The 23,533-nt window shown below is 44.8% G+C and overlaps 1 protein-coding gene across 1 annotated transcript in view; it reads left to right on the top strand.

Moving 5' to 3' along the window:
* Nucleotides 1-1,150: 1,150 nt before the first annotated feature.
* The window catches only part of LOC310882912 (E3 ubiquitin-protein ligase MIB2-like), a 53,575-nt gene continuing 31,192 nt past the window's right edge, over nt 1,151-23,533 (top strand). The window contains 14 exon segments of the mRNA XM_083802383.1: nt 1,151-1,492; nt 2,491-2,662; nt 10,330-10,436; nt 12,758-12,952; nt 13,499-13,641; nt 14,200-14,307; nt 15,482-15,586; nt 16,287-16,449; nt 17,423-17,556; nt 19,405-19,553; nt 20,173-20,329; nt 20,654-20,808; nt 21,717-21,843; nt 22,139-22,369. Coding sequence (XP_083658509.1) covers nt 1,246-1,492; nt 2,491-2,662; nt 10,330-10,436; nt 12,758-12,952; nt 13,499-13,641; nt 14,200-14,307; nt 15,482-15,586; nt 16,287-16,449; nt 17,423-17,556; nt 19,405-19,553; nt 20,173-20,329; nt 20,654-20,808; nt 21,717-21,843; nt 22,139-22,369 — 2,193 coding nt within the window. The 5' untranslated portion in view covers nt 1,151-1,245.

Here is a 23,533-nt window from a genome sequence, read left to right as displayed (position 1 = left end):
GTGAGCCGGCTGCGTGTTGTGGCACTCGGTAAGATTTGCTGTGCTTTTGGAACTTGCACAGTTTGGCCCTTGGCACTCTGCGTTGATGCGTGTGGGTTTTCTCCTAAGTATTTCACAAAATTTGGGGTGTTAGAGCTTGAGATGGAGACCCAGGGATGCCCAAAGGTAAAAGGATGCGGCAGTAGATTTCTCCTGAGCTCTAAGAGCAGCTTGGCCCTAAATATCGGAAGCTGTATTCCTCCGTCGTCTGCTAAAAAAGACATCCATAAATCCATAAAGCAGACTGACAATCTGTGATGGAATTCGGAGCTGTGGACGTGCTGCATCCATGTGGTGTTCACCTCATTTACCAATTGTCATGGCAACAGTTGGAGAGGCTATCCCAAGCTTTTCCTGCAGCGCTCACTGCAGTTTAGCTGCCCACCCTTTCCTGTTCCTGCTGTAGCTAGAATAGCAACAAAGGTTGACATTTCTCTAGCGTTGGCTCTCGTTTTAAAACTGCTGTCGCTTTTGGAAAACAGTTACATATTGCTTTTCTATGCATCTTTAAGGCTTCCTGTGTCTCAAAATCAATCACAAACTTTCTGGGCAAGATGAACACAGCACTGCAGTATTATTTGAGAAGATATATGTGAAGTCTTCATCAAAAATAGAGCTCTGTTTAAATAAAATACAGATTTATCTACTCAGCATGTCAGGCCTAGTCTGTAGCCAGGTCATTCGGGGGCAGGGATCGTGTTTCTTGCTATTTTGACTCTTTTTGTGGAGTTGATGTTAAGTTTACCTGTAGTACTATGAAGACTCAGGACTTCCAATTTCTTGCTAAAGGCAGCTGTCATTTTTTAAAACAGCAGCAGGACTGCAATCAAGACTGAAGCTGAGTAGAAGGTAATCAGGATGCATCTCAGTAATCCCTTTACGCAGCATCTCTTTTGGTGGTGTTTACAGCAGAGTGGGGTAAATACTTCAAGGTGGGCTTTGAGTTCTTTTCATTTGGGAAGCGGAATCTAGAAAACCTACAGGCCCTGCTAATTGAGCATGAGTTTGTGCACCAAGGGCACGAGCTGAAATGGCATCCGCTCGCCTTGCCCTGGAGGTTGTTGCTGTGATGTACGGAGTGACACCACTTAATGCTGCGTTGTCTTCCCAGGTGTGCTGAGCATGCTGCTGCTGCTGGATGTGTTGCTGCTGCCCATCTCCCAGACCCGCGGCGCGAGGGATTTCTGAGGGTCGCTGTGCAGAGCGATGGACTCGGACCCCTATGCCAGCATGCAGGTTGGGATGCGGGTAGTTCGCGGAGTGGACTGGAAGTGGGGCAGCCAGGACAGTGGCGAAGGGAACGTTGGGACTGTGGTGGAGATCGGTCGCACGGGCAGCCCAACCACTCCGGATAAAACTGTGGTCGTGCAGTGGGATCAGGGCAACAGAACCAATTATCGGACTGGATTTCAAGGAGCTTATGACCTTCTTCTGTACGATAACGCACAAATAGGTAAGTGTGGCATGGACAAGGGGCACAAGCATGTGCTGTAAAGCCATCTTCAGCATCTGTAACCTGCCTCACCTGCTAACTGGCACGTGAGCCTTTTGCAACTACGTTGGAATGAATATTTGAGTTCAGCTGTGCTGCTTTTCTATGGCAGGGCCACAGAAGGGCATTGAAATTGAGCAAGATAATTCAGAACAAATGAAATGTCGTCTTAGATCAATATTAATTCCTTCGGTTCCCTTGTTTAGGCTTTGTATCTGAAACGTACTGAGCTGCATTGTCAATTGTTCGTGCAGAACAAGCTCCCAAGTATTATTTGAGCTAAGTAGAATTTATATTGCTTGTTTTGCATAATAAACAGCTCAAAAGTCGAGCATCAGAAAAACCAAGCATCGAAAAATTGTTACAGTTGAATTTTCCTGATTGAGCTCATTTGTTGTAGCTGTGCTTGATTGATTGAGTAAGGGCAGGAGTTATCTGCTGTTGGGAGAAAGATAATGTATTGGAGAGATCTTTAAACAAATACAAAATCTGCTCTGGTTTATTGCACTGGATGAGCTCTCATCCTCTTCCAGTATCCCCTGCTTTCATTTCATTCCCATGCAACCATTTGAGTGTGAGCAGCCTTATTTTGCTGCTCTGGTGGAAAAGAGCAGGGAGATGTAAACTAGTGCCAAACTCAGGGCTGCGTGGTAGTAGTAGTGGGGACCTCTCCTAACGTACAAATCCATAGAGACAAAAGGCTTGTTGGCTCAATCTTAATGCCACCTCAGGGCATTTATAGGGTTTCTGATTTGATTAGGTGGCAGCCAGATCGACCCTGCTCAGTCCTAGAATGCTGTGCAAACTTTCCCTTATTAAGCTTAGATGTTCTGTCATCATCTTCAGCACATGCACGTTTTTTCCCTTTAAAAGATGCTAATACAATTCTAACAGCCTTGTCAACCTTGTTTCTCTGAATTTTGTGGGGATATTATATTCTTTTCCTCCTGTTCTCCTAGGTGTCCGTCACCCTAACATCATCTGTGACTGTTGCAAGAAGCACGGTATCCGGGGAATGCGGTGGAAGTGCAAAATGTGCTTCGACTACGACCTGTGCACGCAGTGTTACATGAACAACAAGCACGATCTGTCCCACTCCTTTGAGCGCTACGAGACAGCACACTCACAACCGTAAGTGGAGCTACAGGGGGAGTCCAGTGAAATGTGTTGAGATTTATAAACTACCCTTCTGTAGCAGTGGTCTCCAAAGTGGGGTGCACGAAAAATTGTCAGCACTACTTTCAGTTGTGCCTCCTAAGGTGGGCACGAAGATGAATTTTGTAACCCTAGGGTAAGTTATAGGAAATCAGCTCGTGTCTGTCACTGATTTTCTTTTTTTTTTTCCTTGAAAATATCACTGTGTGTTGCATCTGTCTTTAGCAACATAATTCCATGGACAGTGCTGTCTGATCTGCAGCTGGTTCTCCTCCCGTATGGGAAGCTCTCTCTGGGGTTATTACCATGGTCTTGCCAGTATCGTTGAGGCAGAATTCTGAGTGCTAGCAAGGGGTAGCTGCTGCTGTCCAAAGAGATCGTCTCTGAGCTTTAGGGCTCGTGTTTATCCACCAGATTAGGATGTTTCTTGAGCTTGTGTTAATACGACAATCCAGACAGATCCTATTGTGAAATGAGCGTCATGATTTCCACTGTGTATGAATGCATATATGGGTGTGTGTATTTAGTGGAAGTATAAATATAGGTATATTTTTACTCTCAGCATTATAGTTAGCTCTAGACAGTTATTCAGGGGCACCTGCTTGTCTGCCGTTAAGGTAGATAATCTTCCTAACATTCAAAGCAAGAAGAAAAAAAACTAGACAACAGTTATCGTACGAGGCTGCGCTGTTGCAGAGCTGTCCAAGTTTGTGGGCCTCTGTATGGCTTCTACGGGGTGCTGCTGCTTTGGGCCAAATGGTGCTTGGGCTGCTCTGTCATCTTTTCGGACCCTGATCAGGAACACCCCAGAATGCTGTTTTTTCTATCAGGAGGGAGATTGCCAGGCAGCTTTCTCCTCAGAACTCATCCTTCACAGAACTTTTCCTTTTCTGAGGAACCTAGATGGCAAAAGATGTAAATAAAGCCGTTTTTCCTTTCAGGGCTTGTATCTCACCTGTGTCCAGGCTGCTTTTAAATTAGGCAATAGAGTGCTTGCCATCAGTGTGAGAAGAGAGCACGGAAGGCTGCTGGTAAACGTGCCAGACCTGGAGTTGTCCTCTGTGACTTGTCTGACTTTGCCAGTGCACTGCAGCACCGCTCTGGAACGTTGCCTGAGAAACCTCGGAGCTCTGCTGGGGTCTCTGGATGCAGCTCTCCACCAGAGCAGAACTTGATGTCTGATGATGTTGCCTCTTCGTGCCCTTTTGGTTTATTTGGCTTGCTTTTTTTTCCCCTGAAATTCCTTTCCTTTTTCTGCAGGTTTGTACCACCCAGCGGTTAGAGATGGGATATAAATGGGCTTTTATTAGTTCTTAAAAGGAAGCCTAGACGTAGGCCAGAGTCTGTGATACCGAGTCCTTTGTTAGAGCAGTAGGGTTCTGAGTTACATCACTGTATGTTAGCAGGAGTAGGGGTCTTCCTAATACTAGGCAGCTAATAAAAAAGAAAAAAAGAGTGAGGGGCACTGTGTGAGCCTGCCAGATGTGGGAGTGCAGGAGCAGATGTGCAGGAGCAGGAAGAAGTCAGGACACCTTTGCTGTAATGCAGATATAATCCTGTGATTTCTCGGTCTGTCCTGTGGGTTGCATTAAGAATGGAACGTTCTGATTTAAAAAAAAAATAAAAAAATAAAATGAAACCTATGGCAGCAGCTGGGGGTGGGGAAGATCACCTTTGAGCAGCACCATGGAGAGGATTTCTATGGGATAACTGAGGTCTGAGCTGCAAAGACAACAGTGCCTTAGGCAATGCAGCATCCTTTTCGAAGAACAGGAATTGCTTGCTTATGGATCACGGGAGCCCTGGTGTTGTGAAAAGACAACCGCTTAGATCATTCATCTCCATTTTTTTGCTCAATAAAGTAGAAGAGAAAAGCTTTGGCAGTTCACCAAAGACTGAAAGGAAAAAAAAGCCGTGTATTTAAAAACATGGTAACGGCTGTGTGGATTTGGGTTTTCTTGGGGTTTTGCTATTACCTGCTGTTGTTAGAGTGCCTATGAAATAGAGAAGCAGTCTCCTTCGGAGATCAGGTTTCTCTCACCTCCTCTCTCTGGCAGGAATGGCTGGGGTTTGGTTATTTAAATGGGAAGCGGACAGCCTCAAGCACAGCACTGTTTTCTTTCAAGGCCATCAGTGCGATCAAATTAAGCCCTGTGCAATGCAGCTGTGTTCCAGAGCTTTCCACCAGCTCTCCTTTAACCACAGATCAGGAGCTGGGGCTTGGCAGCTTCCCCCTGCTCTCAGCCCGTTGTGGCGGGGTGGATGATCACCGTGCCTCCAGGACTGTGACCGCCGCCACCGCTGATGCTTCGCTGTAGGAGGCTGAGGGGAGGGCAGCTTGCGATGGCAGTGCAACGTCCTTGTGCAGCAAATTGCTGCCACCTGCGCTGTTGTTGCCAGAACCACCACACGACACCTGTGCAGCTAAACCTAGGCGAGGCCAGCGAGGAAATGTTTATAGCAGCTCGCTAATCCTAGGATTTTTAGAGACCTTAAGCCCAGGCAGATGCTGCAGAGCATTCCCAAACAGTTTCCTAAAGATGCTTTGAAGACACCTTTACCTGAAAGCTATTTCAGGTCTTAAATAACCTAGTTTGACCTGCTGCTGGCAGGAAGTACTGATTTTGTATATTTTGCCTTGTGAACTCATCTCTTCCTGGCATCTGCCAGTTGCTGACGTTGTTTGCTGGTCTTTTTTGGTTTGAATTTTATGGATGCTAATTTTGAGAGAGGCTTTTATCCTCGGTTTAAAAAGGCTGGACAGCTCAATTTCACCGAAGACCTGTGTTTTTCATAACCTAGTATCCATTTGCTCAGTAATTGGAAGATAAGTCAGTGTCTGTAAGCAGCACAGCAAAGCCAAGCTTACCGGGTTTTGTCCTGGCAGTCTCCTGCATCGTCGCAGCCGGTAGAGAAGGTGCCAGTTGCCTTTGCCTCGGGTGCTGTGACTTTGCAAGCAGCTTTGCCAGCTTCTAGTGTCTGGATGCGAGTCCGATGGCCTTTTTCTCTGTCATTCCTGAGAGCTTTCTGAATAGAAATCGAACTGCTTAGAGGGAAAGAGAGGAGAGCTGCACAACCTATTGGCAGGATGGCACAATCTTCTGTACTTTTCACTTGATCGTTGTTTTCCCTACCTCCATTTTTCTCCTGTTGGTGACTGTTACTGGGATTAAGCTTTGCTCACCAGTAAACCACATCCTTGACAATTTTTGAAAGTTCTGTGTAGTTAAGCTTAAAAAAATCTAAATATTTTCTTGCGTTGCATTTTATACTGTAGTCAGAAACAGAGTTTGCAGTTATTTTCAACCATAATTCGTAACAGCTCTGTCTAGTTCACCACTTGGACTTCCAAAACAGATGCATTAAAAGAACAAGCACGTGCTGTCAGTCAGATACCTGTGTGCAATGCTGGCCCACTGAAGGCAGCTTTAATAGTCCAGCCTTCCCTCTGTGACTGCTTATAGCGTAAGCCTGAGCCGATCGAGCAGCTGAGTGGCAGCTGCTGGGCGTTTGATTACTAGGCAATAAAGGGAATGCAGGTTTATTCCCTGTAGTAACCTCTTCAGTGCATGCTATTTATGCAATGTCAGTTTAAGATGCTAGACTAAGAAATTTCAGCGAGTAGCATTGAGTTAAATCTGACTCCTGTATGATGATTTATTTCCTCATGTTCTTAAAAACGTTCATTAAGTATGAATTTATTTATTAGCATGAATTTATTTGAATGTTAGGGCATATCCTGATACTAGGGCTTCTCTTTTTGTTTGGAGTATTAGTATGTGTCTGGCTTTGTGAAGGCTGCACCTCGGCATGGAAGCAGAGGATTGACAATGGAAATTCTTGGTAAAGGCAGCTCCTGAAATAGGTTTATGTGATCCTGATCCCTCACTTACCAACGTCCTTGTCTTAGGCTGGTTCATGCTTGAGCAATCAGCATCCGCCTGCCATCTGTCAGAATTTCCTTTCTTTATCCTTTGCTGGAAGTGCTTCAGTGAAAGATTTGGAGGGAGGATTAGAGAATCTAGAATTTCTTGCGTCACGGTCAGTTTTACCTGGAGGTTCTGTGGGGTCCTTGTGCTGCCCTTTTTTTTTCTTGAGGCAACCTGGGTAGATCCTTCTCTATCCTAGAGGCAGTGTGGGTTTGTAACCACTGAAGTGCAGTTCTGGCTTACAGCCGTGTCTCTCTGAGGACGTAGATGAGATGCGTGGCTTCGCTCTGCACGGAACATGCTCCTGAGTGTCTTCTGCTCTCCGCAGTAATTTAATATCATTGGAATTTGTGGGACAGGAATGACTGCAGTCCTCGAATGGCTGTTATAATTAAAATTGTTATTAAAGGCAATATTGCAGTGATTAAGCTTATCCCTAGGGTATTTCTGCAACACACCAATAATTTTGGTTGTTGCGCAGTATTTGGAGCAAAACATGTCAAATTAGATTACAGAGATGTGTTGGCTCGGGACAGCTCGTTGCTGCGTCGCCCTTCCGTGTTGCTGGTCAGCAGCGTGATTCAAGACGAGGTCAGAATTTCTGTGAGGCCAAGGGCGGGAGGCAGTCATGGTGGGTTGTCTCCAGCATTTCAGTAGAATGGGACGTGGAGTTCCTTGCACGGGGATTAAGAAAAAGATAATCTCTGTTTCTGCTTGTTCACCTACACAGTAGACACAGGAAAGCGATTCCATACCTGATATGAATTATCTATTCCTGAGAGCTGGCTCAAAAGCTAATATTTTGGGTGGTTGCATGTTTTCTGCCTCTAATTATCTTTAATATCAGTTAAAGAACACTAAGAAAGGGTCTGTAGTAGTACTTTGGGATGCTGAGAGAGAACTTCAGATTGTAGGATATAAAAGCAGCAGGGGAATAAAGAAAAGGCCAGCACCTGTGAGAGAATGGTAAACACCTTGGGTTGTTAATGTTCTGTAGGTAACTTTCTTGTGGGTTTCCAAAAAGTTTGGTGGAATGGCTCTGCTCACTTGCAGCTAATGCTTTGGAGGCCAACTTGTCAGTAAATTGGCACAGACGTGAGCATAGATGGAGTTCAGGCTGTGCTTGCTGGGTGCTTACGGACAGACGGCTGCGGTTAAAAGGCAATTTGAGCCGTTAAAAGGCAATTTGATCCCGTCCGTGTTTATAAGTGACATTAAGGAAACCCAGCTTTCTGAACTGGCTGGCTTTGTTTTCGTGGTCTCTAGCCACAAATTTCACCAAAAGTGACAGCTAACGTGAGAGCTGATGAGATGGGGAAGGGCTGCTCTTAGGATTATACAAGCATAAGAAAGGAAAAGGGGGAGAGAAAGAAGTGTATTTGTATTGCTTTGTCTCCAGGCTTCATTAAGACATCTTTGCTAAATTGTTAGAAAAGTATGCGACACAACACAGTGCACTTAGCATGTTGTAGCTCCGCTGTTTCAGATGGAATACACAAATCCACGCTGGTTCTTGAAACCAGTCTATAGCAGTTTATCCCTTTTTAAGGCATGACCAGTGCAATAACAAGAACACTGGTAAGCATTTCTTTTTAGCTGAGCCTCCTAGCCCTCTTTCATGATTGTCTCTTCCATAACAGCTGACGGTGTTTAAAGAATAAAAAATCCAACACCAAAACAAACAAAAACCCCTCAACCATTCAAAAAATGGTCTTCATCTTCTCCCCTACAGAGCTACAATCAGGATAATGAGAATGAGATGATGAGATGAGTATGTGTAAATAGTCTCTCCCTCTCTTTAAACACACAGGTGGGGAGATCTGGTAACAAGTTAAGAAAGGTAAAAGACTTAGGCTTTTGATGGATCAGTAAACAGTGAGTTCAGGCATAAGCTTTTTATCCTTCTGAGTCTCTACCTTCTCTCTGGAGGCATTAGACGGGAAATAAAGAAGGTGGTGTGAGGTCAGCCCTGCTGCCGGTAGGCTCCCCGCCCCTTCCCTGTAGTAGGGCTGCTGAACTTTTCACTCGGTCTGGGATCCACTAAGCCTGTTGGGAGGAGATGGGCGGTTAAGGGTATGGATTGCAGCACCTCTGCAGTCACCTAGCAAAGGGAATTGCCCCCTAGGGACCAAAGCAAACGGCTCCGAGGGCTTTGGTGGCTTGGTATCTTATAAAAAGCTTTCTGTTAAGAAACTAGGAGCAGCAGAGAAGCTACTGTAACGTTATGGGAATTGGAAGCTGCTTTAACAGGACGTCAGACCCCCTGTTCACTATCACGTAGGTAATTTTTTTTTCCTCCTTACGATGAATTGGTGTGTATGCCTGTGATGCAGAGTGCAGGGAAGATAAAGGTCTCTGTTATCCTGGGAACAGGCTAGCCGTAGCGCTGTTGGTCTAATCTGCTCCGCTTTTCAGAAAGTGAATGAGGCTGTGCAGCCTGCAGCTTATGTTACGAAATGTGCTGAACTCCTGAGGGCTTTGGGCGAGGAGGTTGCCTGAGCCGTTCCTTACACGCAGATAATGCCCACGGACATCGCCTTGGAGTTAGAGGGACACCGGGCAGCCCAAAGGCAGCGCCCCTCTCCCCCTGACGTGATGTTAGGCTTCCTAGAGAAGTTGCAGACTTTGTTGTTACTTGTCCCCCTCCTTCCCCCTCTCTCAGAACCTATTTTAGAGGTAAGTTTTCATTGTGTGAGACCTGTATTAACTGACTTGGGTGTTCATCTTGGGGCAGTGTGGATTGCCCTAAAGGGCACAGGTGGCAATGAAAACTATCGTGCCCTGCTGCTGCAACGTTCAGGATTGCTCGATGGTATTTTTGGCAAGGCTTCCCCTGCTCTGTGTAGGCAATGGGGTGAAGTTACTAAAGCCAGATTGGGATAACTTTGGGTTGCAGGTGTTGCACCTTCTGCTGTAGAAAGCTGGTAAATGCTTATGGATAAAAATATTAGTTTGCATGCATTCACAGTAGTCATAGTTGGCCCCCAGTGAGCTTCTTTGTCCTAATATAATTAGCAGTTTGTGCATCCCATAGAATGTGTGGGGAAATATTTCTTCTTTGGAGCTGCTAGGTTGTATTTTTGCCTTACGCAGCCCCCTCAGAGCTCTTGAAGTTCTTAAATGATGTTCTTTTTTTGATTCACTGCTGCGTGTACTGTGTGCAAGTGAGCGAGTGTGATTGTTTGGGATTTTTGTGTTCAGCTTTCAGCGAGGTGACGTTCTGGTGTCCCACACCGTGAGAGATAAGCCCCACCACAGTTCTTCTTGTGTGCGGATATGTGTGTCTCCATGGACTTTCACTGCCATCTGCCTCTCCTCGTGCTTGCACAGCAGCCTCTATCCCCAATTATCTGCATCCCACAGTTGAGGAAAGCCCAGAGCTTTATAAAGCTCAGTGTGGGTCTCGCAAGTTTTGATAATGTTTGAAGAAAAGCCTGGATCCTTCTTAGTCCAGTATATTATTCACTAGTTGTCTTTCTGTAAGTATTCTGACCTTCCTGGGAGACCAGCTTTTAGGATCACAGTCCCTGTTCAGATACTTTATTGTTTTCTTGAATGTTTTTACATGCTTTTCAGAACTCAAGCCATGCTTCTCTCTAAGTATGGCACACTTGGTCCTGATACAATGGACTTGGAAGAGATACAATGGAGTTGGAAGAGAGCTTCATAAAGTGAACAGTAATAATAATTTTGCTTTCTGATTTTGTTTTTCAGAGTCGTCGTGAGTCCCCGACAGAATCTGACTCGTATCACATTAAAAGGGACTTTCCAGGGGGCTAAAGTAGTCCGCGGCCCAGACTGGGAATGGGGTAACCAAGACGGTAAGCTGCTTCTCAGATGTCCTGTAAAAGACAGTTCCATTTTTTTTTCTTTCTTTTTGCCATATTCCTGGTTGAAAATGCATGTGCTGAGCTGTAGCTTTGAGGGAAGCTGTTCAGATGATGCAGGTTGCTGGTTTTTAAATATTTGTTTTCTTGTATTTGTTTAGAGACATACCTGTGGCATAGACTCCATGCATTCATTCAGGGTGTGGGAGGGCAATTTTGCTGCTCCTATTACATAAATGTGAAAACTCGTGGGAACCGTCCTGGCAGATCTTTTATAGAACTGTAAGTGTACAGCACATTATAAGAAAATAAAGACCTGTCCTCTCCTGAAAAAGCTTCCATTCATGGTGGGAATTAAGGTTTGTCTGACTTTGTGTGTAGTATTCCTTTTTCCTTTGGAGTTCCTTGGAGTTACCCTTATTTGGACACTTGAGAACAGTGAAGAGGAATAGTCTAGGTTTGACGTGGAGCACTGATGAAGAACTCTGTGCTGTGGTTACTGGAGAATGACTTCTGCTTCCTGTGTGAACTGTAACTTCAGGCTGAAAATGCAGAGACAAAAAAGCATTTTCTAGACCTGATATAACAGCTGACTCACTGATAGCAATTTTGTGTAGTGCTGCAGGGTTAAGGAAACTTCACGGTCCATTTCTATTCCAGAGCCTTATAGCTGCTTTTTTCCCCTTAATAATTACAACTTAAGTTGTAAGTCCAAAGGTTCCACCACTTGGTGTTGACCCCACCATTTACTGCAGCTCTGGGTTCAGTGGAGGACGTGGATACTTGCAGGTTTGAGAGCAAAAGCAGCTTATGCTCAGTCCAGCTTAGCCATCCTTCTGAGATCAGATCAACATTTACATGTCTGAGACGGGTGTTGCTTACAACAGTGACGTGAAAGCAGTGGTATGTGCAAAACAAGTGAGAAGAAGCATAAGGCCAGGTGCTCAGCTGCTCTCTGCTCAAACTGCCTCGTCTTTCCTTGGTGGAGCTGCCCCCATCCACTGCTGTCTGCTCTTCAGCACTTCTCTTCCTGCTAGCACTAACATCAGCTCTGTTTCCATTTAAGGAGGCAACGTGTAAGTAGTGGTAATACATAACCTTGCAAACTCTGTCACAGCGTCCAGGGGAGCGTGGGTGTTAATTACGTGGTCTTGTGTGCCTGCTAAAGGCAGTGGCATCTACTTGAGAAAGCTGATCGTATGGTCTTGCTTTTATTTGTCTGGGGCTTTTAGTATTCCTGATGCCCTTCGCAAAAATGAGCACTGAGTGCAAAACGTGCCAAGTGACCAAACGTCTTGTTCAGCTGTGCTCAGGGTTGACCCTCACAACTCTTCAGTCATTTAAATCTTTTCATCATATGCATGTTTTTCCTTGCTGCCGCCTGAGTACAAACACCGTGGAAGTGGATGCTAATGCTCTCCTTAGAAAAAAGCACCTGGACAGGGAGGGGAAGTTACAGTAAAGCAATAAAGATTACACTAGTTTGTATCCTTTTTAGATACTGTGCAGTTAGATGAGGAAGTAAACTCCTTTAAGTTGATAATTTCCAAAGCTTTGCAGGCAATCAGATCCTCACTGGCAGCGCAATGAGACAGACAGATGTTGCAGAAAGAGGGAAGGAATCTGCAAATTCAGACTGTCTGTCACTATATTCAGTGCATTTTGTATATAAATCTAAAATCTCCACTTTCTGGACTGTTTCAGTGGTGGCCTTCTCTGCTTTGTGCAGGTGAAGTACCTGATGTTCTTCCACCTCACCAGTGCTGGGGTGATTTTGGGCAGATTTTCCAGCGCTGCTGTGTTTTTACTTTGCCACAGTGTGGTGCCATGACGCAGCGTGCTGCCTAGCTGGGCAGCGTTTCTGTAGACCAGGAGAAATGGCACTTACACTGTAACAGAGTTCAGTTTTTCCATATTTATTCCAAAGCAAATGGCTGCGTGGCTTTCAGTGAGCTTCACTTGGAGATTCTCTGAGTCGATCAAATTCAGTTGTCCTGTAGTTTAATTTCTCTAGTTAAAAAGTGAGTGAGATTGTTTGCACCTTCTACACATCCAGCATGTAAAGCTGGCCTGTGATAGGGCCCTGCAGAAGTCCTTCCTGGCAGCAGCTTCTCCATCAAGATTTCATCTATCAGCCATTGACTTTCAGCTCTGGGCCTGCTCATCTGTGATGAATAGTTGGAGAACAGACACGTTTTCTCCTTGTTTTTGACTTAGTTAAGAAAAAATTTGTTTAATTTTTGTCTCAGGTGAGTTCCTGTGTGTTGGTCTCTGAAAATACAAGCTGGATGCTTTCCCCCCTCTCTTTCCATCAGGTGGTGAAGGTAAAACCGGGCGCGTGGTCGATATTCGCGGCTGGGATGTAGAGACTGGACGCAGCGTGGCCAGCGTTACGTGGGCTGATGGCACCACAAACGTCTACCGAGTTGGACACAAGGGAAAAGTGGACTTGAAATGTACTGTGGAGGCATCTGGTGGCTTTTACTACAAAGAGCATCTCCCCAAGTTAGGTGCGTAAGCATGTTTTAACTGAGAAATTGTGACTCTCACTGCCGTTTCCTGACACTAAAGCCATTTTGCTTGGAAGACAGAAAACGAGCAGGTGGTTTTGTAAAGGTTCTGCATAATCTGCGTCATTAAAAAAAGTCTGTGTGAACATACTGTTTTATGGTCGGTAAAAAATAGTTTGGTCTTGTAGTGGTAAGATCATGTAAGACCATCAGATACCCACAGCTGTGTCCCAAGAGAGAGATCCGCCAAGGCAGCTTCTTGATGCTGCAGGTGTGTGAAACTCCCCAAGGAATGCCTGTGTTGTGTGTTGTTAGAACTACCTCATGTTTCATCCATACCATGATCCAGTTAGAGTCAAATCCTCTCCATCTCTCTACGTATGCTGCCCCACAGAGTGAGTACGGCATGCTCCACGAGTAGAATTACGCTGTTCTGCATCAATTAAGCCTTATGCTGATTTGCTGCCCTTGTTACAAAGGCAAGCACAACACAAAGCTGCTTATTGCGTCCTCCATGTGTGTGGGTGGTGTCATTCTTCTCTTTAGGAAAACCAGCTGAACTGCAGAGGAAAGAAAGCACAGACAGGCATCCGTTCCAGCACGGGGACAAGGTGAAATGCCTCCTGGACATCGACATCTTGCGGGAGATGCAGGAGGGCCATGGTGGCTGGAATCCTAAAATGGCTGAGGTATGCTGCTGCTCCTTCTCATTCTCTTCGCACTACAGGAGTAACCACTGGCTAAGAAGTTACCTGAATATCTTTGTGTAGCGTGTTACCTTCTGTATTTATATTGTGTTAGGCAAATCACTAATACAAATTCTTTATTGATAGGACACAGGAGTCAGATTTTTACATTCAGATAAATCTAGGGTGTGTGAGAATACCTTGCAGAGCCCTGCAGAATTTCTAAGGCTCTGAGATAGGTCAGAAGAGTTGCTCCAACATCTTGGAAGCCAGTGCAAAAAAAATAATGTCTTAAAAAAAAAAATGATTGTAGTAATCTGTGCTCACCTTTATCATTTGGAAAGACGAGGACAATTTGTGCTGCATTCTCAAGCGTTTTTACACTTTGTATACCTATTGCTGTCCTGCCCCCAGTATGCTGCTCCTTTAAGGGAGCTTCTTAAGTCTCTTTCCCTCCTTTTGCAGAAAAATGACTGCATCTCATTTAAATCAGATTTGGGATTAAGCAACGTGATTCATTTAGGGGTTTTCCCCTGCTTTTTTTTCCTCCCCTATCAAAAGTTCATTGGCCAGACAGGGACTGTGCACAGAATCACGGACAGAGGGGACGTGAGGGTCCAGTTCAACAGTGAAACCCGCTGGACTTTCCATCCTGGAGCTCTGACCAAGGTATGTACCGACCGGTGAGCTTGGCCACAACTAGGAATGCTGCAGGGAGCAGCTGGCGGTTGAGCCTGCTGTGGTAGGATGCAAGGTGTCTCAAGCAAGTGCTGAAGAAATATACTGCTGCTGTAAAAGCAGCGGTACTAGGCAGAGTAGTGCAAGCACTCAGAGCTGAAACAGATAGCTGCAGACTGGGGGAGTTGGGCTACGAGGAGGTCCAGTTGTGGGAACCTTTAGATTTTAAATGTTGGAAGTTCTTACTGTCAATTCTTTCTTAATTTCTGTTCCTTTGATAAGAAAGGTAACAAGTGACCTACAACAACTCATCCTCCTGCTGCCTTTCATCTGTGACAAACTTTCGTCCACATCATTTCCACTTGATTTTTTTTTCCTTCCTTGTGTCTTCATTTTGTTCTACTTAACATCTTTTTCTCTTGCTTCTCTCTGGATGACCTGAGCCTTTAATCCATCTCTTCTAACTTTGTCTGCATTTCTGAAGCTGATAGCTGTGGCCTTCTCCAGAGGGTCGTGGTCTTGAAATGGGGATTATTAGAAATGGGGCTCATAGGTGTAGAAGGAGCTGCTGGAAGACTACAAAATTTGAAAGAATTGAACAAGGTCACAGGGCAAAAAAATCTCCAGCCAACACCAATGGATGGTCCAGTGTCAGACTGTTGGGTGCAGAATTGGTCTCCTTAAAAAGTGGTTTTTGACAGTGCCCCCTTCTTTGCTCAGTGAGCAGAGGGAGCATCTGGCAAAGGATCAGAAAGAAACCGGAGGTTTTCCTGTTTTAAATAAAATGGATTTAACTTCCTTATTAAAGTGAATTAAAGTCTCCAGGTATAGTGAGGGGATAGACCGAGGAAAGTTCCAAGTACTTCATGCCATTATTATGTACAAATGGTTTGAAAAAAAGAAGAAAATTGTTCTGTCCAAACTATTACCCTATTTAAATGTGTCCTTGGCTTAAAACAGAAGTACCGGAGCCCTTGGACTGTGTTTGTTTTGCAGTGCATTGATTACAGATTTCTTGGGAACTGTACTTAGGTTTTGTAATGCCTTGGTTTTTGCGTGGATGGGCTTCGTGTTTGGTTGGGATTGCTGAGGGTGGGGGTGGGGATTTTTTTTTTTTCCTTTGGCTTCATCCCCCAAAAAGCTTATGACTTTTTTTTTCTTGTAGCTCAACACCTTTTGGGTTGGTGATGTTGTCCGAGTGATAGATGATATGGAAACAGTGAAGCGATTCCAACCTGGTCATGGGGAGTGGACAGATGAAATGGCACCTGTGAGTGCGCGTCAGTTCCAGGACAGTCCAGTAACTTCCTGAGTTTTCCTCAGCAATTAGGAATGGTGACTGGGCTTGCGTGGCCCTCCAGCATTCCTGCTGGTCAGTGAGAGCACAGACCCTTCTGGGACTGCTGAGGCTTTGCAAAGAAACGTTGCCTAGTGCTATTGGTAATACAATCCTATTGCAGAACCCAAAGCAAAGCGGGTAGGTGGGGAATCTGACAAAGAATTTGACTACCAGTGAGTCAGATAAGATTTCACTAACCAAGGTTAAAAAAAAAAAAAGTCCTCTTAAGCTCTTCCCAATTGTCTGGAACAAGACAGGAAAAGTGCTTGAGTGGGAAAATGGTCTGATTGGACCAGGAGCAATTAAATGCATAGGGGAAATCTTCCCTAATCCCAATTTTCAGTTCTCTTAGGGTTCTGCAGGCTAAGTTTGTTGTTTCACCAGCTTTCTTTGTAGACATTTGTAATATATTTGGGAAACCCTTCTTATGTAAAGCCAGTAATAGAGAAAGTGCTGAGAACCCTCTGGTGTCCTCGAAGCGGGGGCTGTCTGTGCGCGTGTCACTGTTTAGTGCTTCTTTTCACACAGCAGGAGTGCCGCCTGCAAAACCTCTCTTAGAAGCATTGCTCTGGTTCTGAGATGAGAAGCCTACTGTCTTACCTCTTAAAAATCCTTTCTCTTTCCATTGCAGACCCTAGGGCACATTGGCAAAGTGATCAAAGTGTACGGGGATGGAGACTTACGAGTGTCGGTTGGGGAGCAGTCCTGGACGTTTAATCCAGCTTGCCTGACAGCCTACCAGAGAGATGAGGAAGCAAATCTCATGACGACGGAGAATGCAAAGGAATCTAAAAGTGAGACAGTGAGAATGAAGGTGTCTGGGCTGGCAGGGGTTGAGAAACATTTGCTCTGCTTGTAATAACAGCAGCACACTGTGGACAGTGCTAAACTCCAGCTGCCTGTTCTTCCGTGGACAGAGCTCCAAAACCAAGCTTTGTCTTTGGGGAAGCACAGCTGGTCCTAACAGGAAAATACCGAGTTCTGCACTGGGGAGTGCTGGCCATAGTACTGCCCTAGGTTCAGTTCTTTCTTTCTGCCCAGATCTGTCTCAGTTTCCTGTTCTATCCTGCTGCAATTCCTGTAGGAGGATAATAATTTGTGAATGCTTGAAATATTCCCAGGTCTTTTTGTGGAAGTGCTGTCAAACCAATGAGTGTTTTCCCCAGTCCACTCTGAAGTTAGACTTGGGATCTTATGATGTGTAGAGGGGATTCTGCCTGTTTTGCACATCTGCTCCTAAAATTGCTTGTAGCCTCACTAGTTTCCTGTGTAGGTTAGGGTCATGTGGGAGAGAAAACAGACTTGATGACTTTGTTTTGCCACGCAGATAGGTCATAAACTGTTTCCTCAGTTTAGACTCCAGGGAGAACTCGCATACAGGCCCAAGCTTTTTAATTTTGCCCTGCCTGGATAACTGTAGAACCTCCGTCCATTCAAACATTCAAAAACCTGTGGCTGGAGAGCAGGTCTGCAAGGAGCTGTATTCTTGCCTGAAGTATCCTTCCCAAACCCAGGCATTCCTCTTCAGATATTTGCCTTTTGGTAGTAATTCTTCTGTGTTGGTCTTCTGAATCATGGTCTCTTTTGGGTTCTCAAAACATAAGGCTTGTAAAGCCAGAGTTCTGCGCAAGCTGCAAATCTGTAAAGCTCTTTGTGTGAGCCAAGAGGTATTGCAGGCCTGTACGGGGGTTATACAGCTGTGCTGTGCCAACTGTACACACGCTCTTCGGTGCTGTTAACCTGTTGCTGTTTTTCATTCCCCTCCAGGCACTTTGATTACTGTTTTGGAGAAGCTGTTGTCGCAGAAGACAGAGTCAGACCACGCGGGGTGTCTTGTCATTTGGGCAGCGCTCAAGAACACAGCTAAAGTCCGGGAACTCCTTCAGAAGTACCCAGACAAGGCAAGTTCTGAAAACATCCTGAATGGTTACTTTTTGTTGTGCTTTAAAATACTATCATCAAATTTTGTGGTTGAGTAGGGAGAAGAGTGGAAGAGAAATGATAGACTTTTCAGACCTTGTACTAGCTAATTTTGCTGCGATTTAGGATTAAATATGAAAATTAAACGTGAATATCAGATGGCTTCAGAGCATGGCATTGAAGCTGACCTGGAGCTTTGTCCCTACAGTGTGTTTCCAAAGCTGTCTTTTCCTAGATTTCCTGTATGGACACTGTACCTGTAGAATTAGGGAGACCTGTATTCATACATATATATATGAAAACAGGACCAGGATGTCCAAGAATCTAGCCCCTTTTTGAAAAGAAAGCCACAGGTTATGTCTGACTGAATGCATCTGTCCTCACATAACCTTGCTAAATAAATTGTTGGAAACAGGAAAGAGAAAAGCTGCCCAGATCCCAGCGCTGTGCAAGTCTGTGCAGAGTCTTATCTCCTGTCTGACTGGAGCAGGGAACTGGGCTGGACTTGCTGCTGAGAAATTTGTTTGCAGAGTGCTGCTGTTAGGATCGCGTCAACTCAAGTCGCTGCTCTTACCAGCTGACTGAAGGTTCCAGCCCTTTCAGTGAGGGTTCTAAGGTTTGTAAGCAGGTTTAAAAAGGAGAACTGGGAAATGAAGTATTTCAGCAGTGTCCTTGGAAACCAGTGGTAGCAAAACTCAAGTTTTGTTGAGGCTGTGTCTGCAGGCAGATGGCTGAAAGGACTGACTCTGAGCCCCTTGAAGCTGATGTAGTGGATTGCTTTCTGCTACTTATTGTAGCTCCTTATGTAAAAAGATAAAGGGAGCTCTGGAGATGGGAGGAACAGCCCAACATCTGTGTTTGTTATCAGATAAGAAAGTGCCAAGAGTCAGGAATACATTGCTGTTAGTTTTATTAGATTTCTATTTTATATTCTACTAAAATATTTCTAATAATGAATTAGCACTTCTGTAAGAGTATTATACACAGCAAGAGTGTTATATACTTTGTAGTGCAAGTTAGACTTGCTTGCCTAGGGCTTTCTAGCTTATCAGCATTGTCTGTCTTGTGTAAATGGCAGAATAATGCAATGGCCTCTGACGCCTCCTTGCCTGAATGTCTCACCCATCATCGAGTGAATCGAAGTCTTGCCTGCCCTGCTCTCCTGACTGCTGCACAGAACCAGCTGCAGGGAAAAAAAACCTTGTTCTGCTTGCCAGTCAGCTGAGGTTTTGCCAGCTCTTTCGTCTCTTCTCTTTAGCCTCCTGCTGATTTCAGTAGCTTCCTTTCCTTTTTTGTCTTGCATTTCATACGGCCTTCTCTTTGTTCTTCAGTCCCTTTACTTTTCGAAAAATGTTATTGTAGCACCTCAGCGCTGATTTACCCTCCTGCCAGTGTGCCCGGTGAAGTACCTGGAGTAACACAGAACAATGGGGGCTTGGCATCCAAAGCCTTATGCAAAGCTAATTTGATCTCCTCGTGCATTTTCCTAATAGGAAAGGAATTGTTGGCAGAGATGTCAAGAAGTATTCTGCTTGCAGGCATAGAGGAATTTGGCATTAGAGCTGCAAACAGAGCCCTGGCTTCCAGCTCTTTTCTCCCTTCTTGACTAAATGTGCTATCCCCTTCCCTGTTAGGAATATTTTGGGACAAGGTCAGCCTTGTAGTTGATGTACGTAAAGCAGAGCTGGCAGGGCACAGATTCTGCGTAGCATTTCTGAGCATACCGCAGTTGTGCAGCTGGTGGCTTTCATCCCGCCGAGGCCGGAACTCAAGGCAAGGTCTTTCCCTAACTAAGCAAGCTGTTTGCTGTGTCTTTGTCCTTACTGTAGGTCGACAGCAAGAATCAGGGCAGAACTGCCCTGCAGATCGCCTCCTATCAGGGGCATCTGGATGTTGTCAAGATTTTGCTGCAGGCACATGCCACTGTCAACCTAAGGGATGAAGAGGGGGATACAGCACTGCACTACGCAGCTTTTGGGTACGAGATCTTTTCTTGCTATCTCTGAGACAGGACCTAAAGGGCTGCAGAAGGACATTTCTAGGTGTAAATGGACTGTCTGCGTGCAGAGCACGTGGGAGAAGCTGAGGAGGGAGGGTTTTCTCCGTGTTAGAAATCGGCCTGTGATCTTCAGGACCACAGGTGAATTTCTTAGTACGCTGACTTAATGTCCACAGCTAGGTCAGTTTCTATGCTATAAAATTTGGGGGGAATCAGAACAAGTGATAGGAGCGTTTGGTGATTAGAGTTTTAGTGGTTGGGATTAGTTTGGTGGCTTGGTTTTGGTAGTGCACGTGTTTTTCAGAGCAACATAAAAGGTTAAATTTCATTGTCAGTTACCAGGGAAGAATTCTTCATTATCAAGAGTGGGAGATTCCTGTTGATTTAAAACAGAGCAGATTCTAGAGTACAAGTTAGGAAGACTTTTTCTTAAAGTACTAAGAGGAGGTGGGGTGGGGATGGGAGAATGCAAAAAAAAAAAAAAAAAAAACAAAACAAAAAAAAAAACCCAAGAAATTCTGTAGGCTTGCAAGAAGTGAGAATTTATTGTCTGTACAGCATTGAATCTGATCTGTCTTATTCCTTGCCTTTAAATCAGAAACCAAGCTGAAGTTGCCCGTGTGCTTATTAGTAAAGGAGCCAGCAGAGACCTGCTAAACAATGCAAAGTGCACAGCACTCTATGTTGCTGTCAGTCAAGGATTCGCAGAGGTGGTGCAGGCCCTCTGCGAGCTCAACTGTGATGTCAACCTCCCAGTAAGTCTTGGGGTTTGAGGGATTTGGGTTTTGGTGTTGTTTTTTTTCTTTTGTGGTGGGGGGGTTGCTTCTCTTAACATCATGCATCGTTTGTTGCTTAGCAGAATTTGAAGGTAGTTCTCTGAAAATGCTGTGAGTTGCACCAGGGAGGTATTTGGTTACATTCAGTACTCTGAAATTCCAGTTTGGGGTCTACCCCTTCACCATTGTGAGTCTGCTTGGTTCAGTCCAGTAGCACACTGTTTTGCTGGACTCTTCCTTCCAGTGAGAGCTGACCTGCTGCTAACGTGCGGTGTTGTATTCTGCTTTGGTACCCTCTTACAGGATTCCCAGGGAGACACCCCCTTGCATTACGCTATCACTGCAGATTACAAAGTCATCATCGAGATTCTCACTGAAGTACCCAACATCGATTTCACTGTCCAGAACTGTCAAGGCTTCAACCTGCTCCACTATTCTGCTCTAAAAGGCAACAAGCTGTAAGTGAATGAACAGCAGTGTGCATTCCTGGGGAACACACGGCTTGGCTAGGCGGTGTGGGCTAGATGGTGATAAAGTCTTGCTGAATGCTTATTGAGAAGCTCTGAACCCTAGCTGGTTAGCACCCAGCTGAGCTGGATGCAACTGACTACCTATAAGGCACTTAGAGCAGAGAATTTACATTAGTAGTAGTTCTTACGTAGCCATAAACAGAGTGTGTATGTGGTGCCTGGGGTATGGAACAGGTATCAGTTTCTGAGTACTTTACTTGCTTTGGGGGGAAAAAAAAAGATGATCTCAAGAATCTGAGTGTTTTTCTTCCTTTTCCTCCCTTCTCTAGTTCTTAATTCTTATGCTTATGTGTTAATTCTCTGCAGAAATGGTTACTCAGCAAGGAAGAAGGGAAAGGCTGAGATCATCTAACTCATTACATCCAATTTGATATATTTTTAGCGATGCAAGTACTCAGTGCAAAGCACTAGTATAGATGGGCTATGCCACTTTTCTGCAGCAAGCTTCCTGGCAATGTGTGCAATATTTGAAGGCAGCAGAGTGGTATAATGCTCTGCCTCATTAAAGCTGCTAGCAAAAGTCTGTTAGAAAACATTGTTCCAATACTTGAGAGACAAAGGCAGAATTTGCCCTGAATTGTGTGCAAGTGTAGCGATACCGGAAAGGAGCGTGGTTCTCTGTGATGAATATGCTGACAAAATCACCAGTAAATGTATAATTGTTTTATTCTTGTAATTGTCTGCAAGATAGTGGGAGCACTCTGCATCGCATTTGCCAGCTCATAGTGCTGCCAGTTTAAAATTGAGGAACCTAAGAGGCAGGCCTGACTCTTCTGCATTGTTTTCCTTCCCGATAAAGTAACTCTTGTGTGTCTGGTTTACCTCCAATGTTCTAGAGCCATAAAGAAGATTCTAGCAAGAGCTCGACAGTTAGTTGACTCCAAAAAGGAAGATGGCTTCACTGCCCTGCACCTTGCTGCTCTCAATAATCACAAAGAAGTGGCAGAAATTCTCATCAAAGAGGTAAGAAACAAAACAAAGCCACCAACAAAACTCCTAGCTCTCCCGTTCCCCAAATCCCACGTTTCCTCCCAAGTTCTGTTGAGTTAATGCTGTGTGTGATGTGGAGGTGTGTGGGTCATATGGACAGATACAGAGGGCTGGGTCATGTAGCCCTCTCTTGGAGATATCTTTATTTCTGACCTGCAGATGGACTTGAGACTCAGGGCTTTAAGCAAGCACCATAACTGCAGCGCTCTTCTTCAGCCAAACTCAGCAGCAATAGCTCTTTTTGTTTGATGCAATTCTTCTCTTCAAGGGTCGCTGTGATGTCAACCTCAAGAACAACCGAAATCAAACACCTCTGCACCTGGCTGTCATCCAGGGACACGTAGGGATGGTGCAACTGCTGGTCAGCGAAGGCAGTGATGTCAATGCTGAAGACGAGGACGGGGACACAGCCATGCACATTGCCTTGGAACGACAGCAGCTGATGTCAGTGGTGATGGAGAAGCGTGAAGGGGAGATGGGGTTATCCCTTCTTTCCAAGGTGAGCTGGGAACTGGAGCAATTCCAGCACCAAGGGCAGGAGAATGCATGATGATGGTGTGGCTGCAGATTGTGGGATCTAAGGGGGCAAAGGACGGCAGTGAAACTGTGCAAAGCCTGTCCAGCTGAACATGAAGCAAACCTTAATGCTTGGGGGAAAGCAGTGAATAAATCTGCTGAGAGTATGCTTGGTTTTATAGCACGAAACTTCGCATAGTCAGACACCAATTCATCCTGTATCCTCCCATTTTTTATTAGCATTGTGTGCTTCTTTCTTGACATGGGAGAGATTACAAATCTGCTCACAGAGCCAAGAGCCTTTGGGTTTAATTCCTGCCCCAGAACCACAGCAATTCATTTCTATCTGGTGGCATAGAAAATATGAGGCTAGCTAACCACAAACACCCCAGTTATCTGCAAATGTACCGCGGAATGTGAAAGATGAGACGTATTATATATGATGAAGGCTATGTTGCTATAAAGCCTGAAATGGATTTCACCATGTTGCTCCATATTCATGGATAAATGAATATATCCATATATATGGATGTATGAATATATATATACACTTCTTTTTCCATCTTTCACTGCAGAGCGAAAGCAAATTATGCAACACTAGACTTTTTTTGCAAGATTTGTCAATTTGCAAAAGCATAAATGCAGTGGAAAAAGTGCTTTTCAGCATTTCTGTTAGCTCTCAGGGATAGACTTTGTATGTATACCACGGATGATGACATGCAGAAGAGCTGAATTTCTTCCTCAGTCTGAACACGGGTCATTTCAGGATAGGCCTTAGATCTAGAAGTCAGTGCGTGATATGGAAGTATTGGAAGCTTAATCTGTCTTTTTAGCCAAGATATTAGATTAGCTTTTCAAAGTGTTTTGTCATCCATATAAATACCAACATGTGCACGCACCAGATTTGCAGTGCAAGCCAAAACTGCAAACACTGGTTATACATTATGGATGGATTGAGAATTATTCCATTGTGGGGATAATATTGAAAAATCTGGCATAGAGTTTTTATTGTAATTTGAAATGATAAGCATAATTCAAACTGACGTTCTGAAGGGGGCACATGCTGTGTGCCAAACTCCTATTCCTCCTTTCTACTTATTGGCACTTGAAAAAGTCTAGTGCACCACCCTTCTTTCATGTTGCTCGT

Source organism: Anser anser (genome assembly GCF_964211835.1).
Source record: "Anser anser genome assembly, chromosome: 17".
NCBI lineage: Eukaryota > Metazoa > Chordata > Aves > Anseriformes > Anatidae > Anser > Anser anser.
This window is presented reverse-complemented; position numbering and strand designations above follow the sequence as displayed.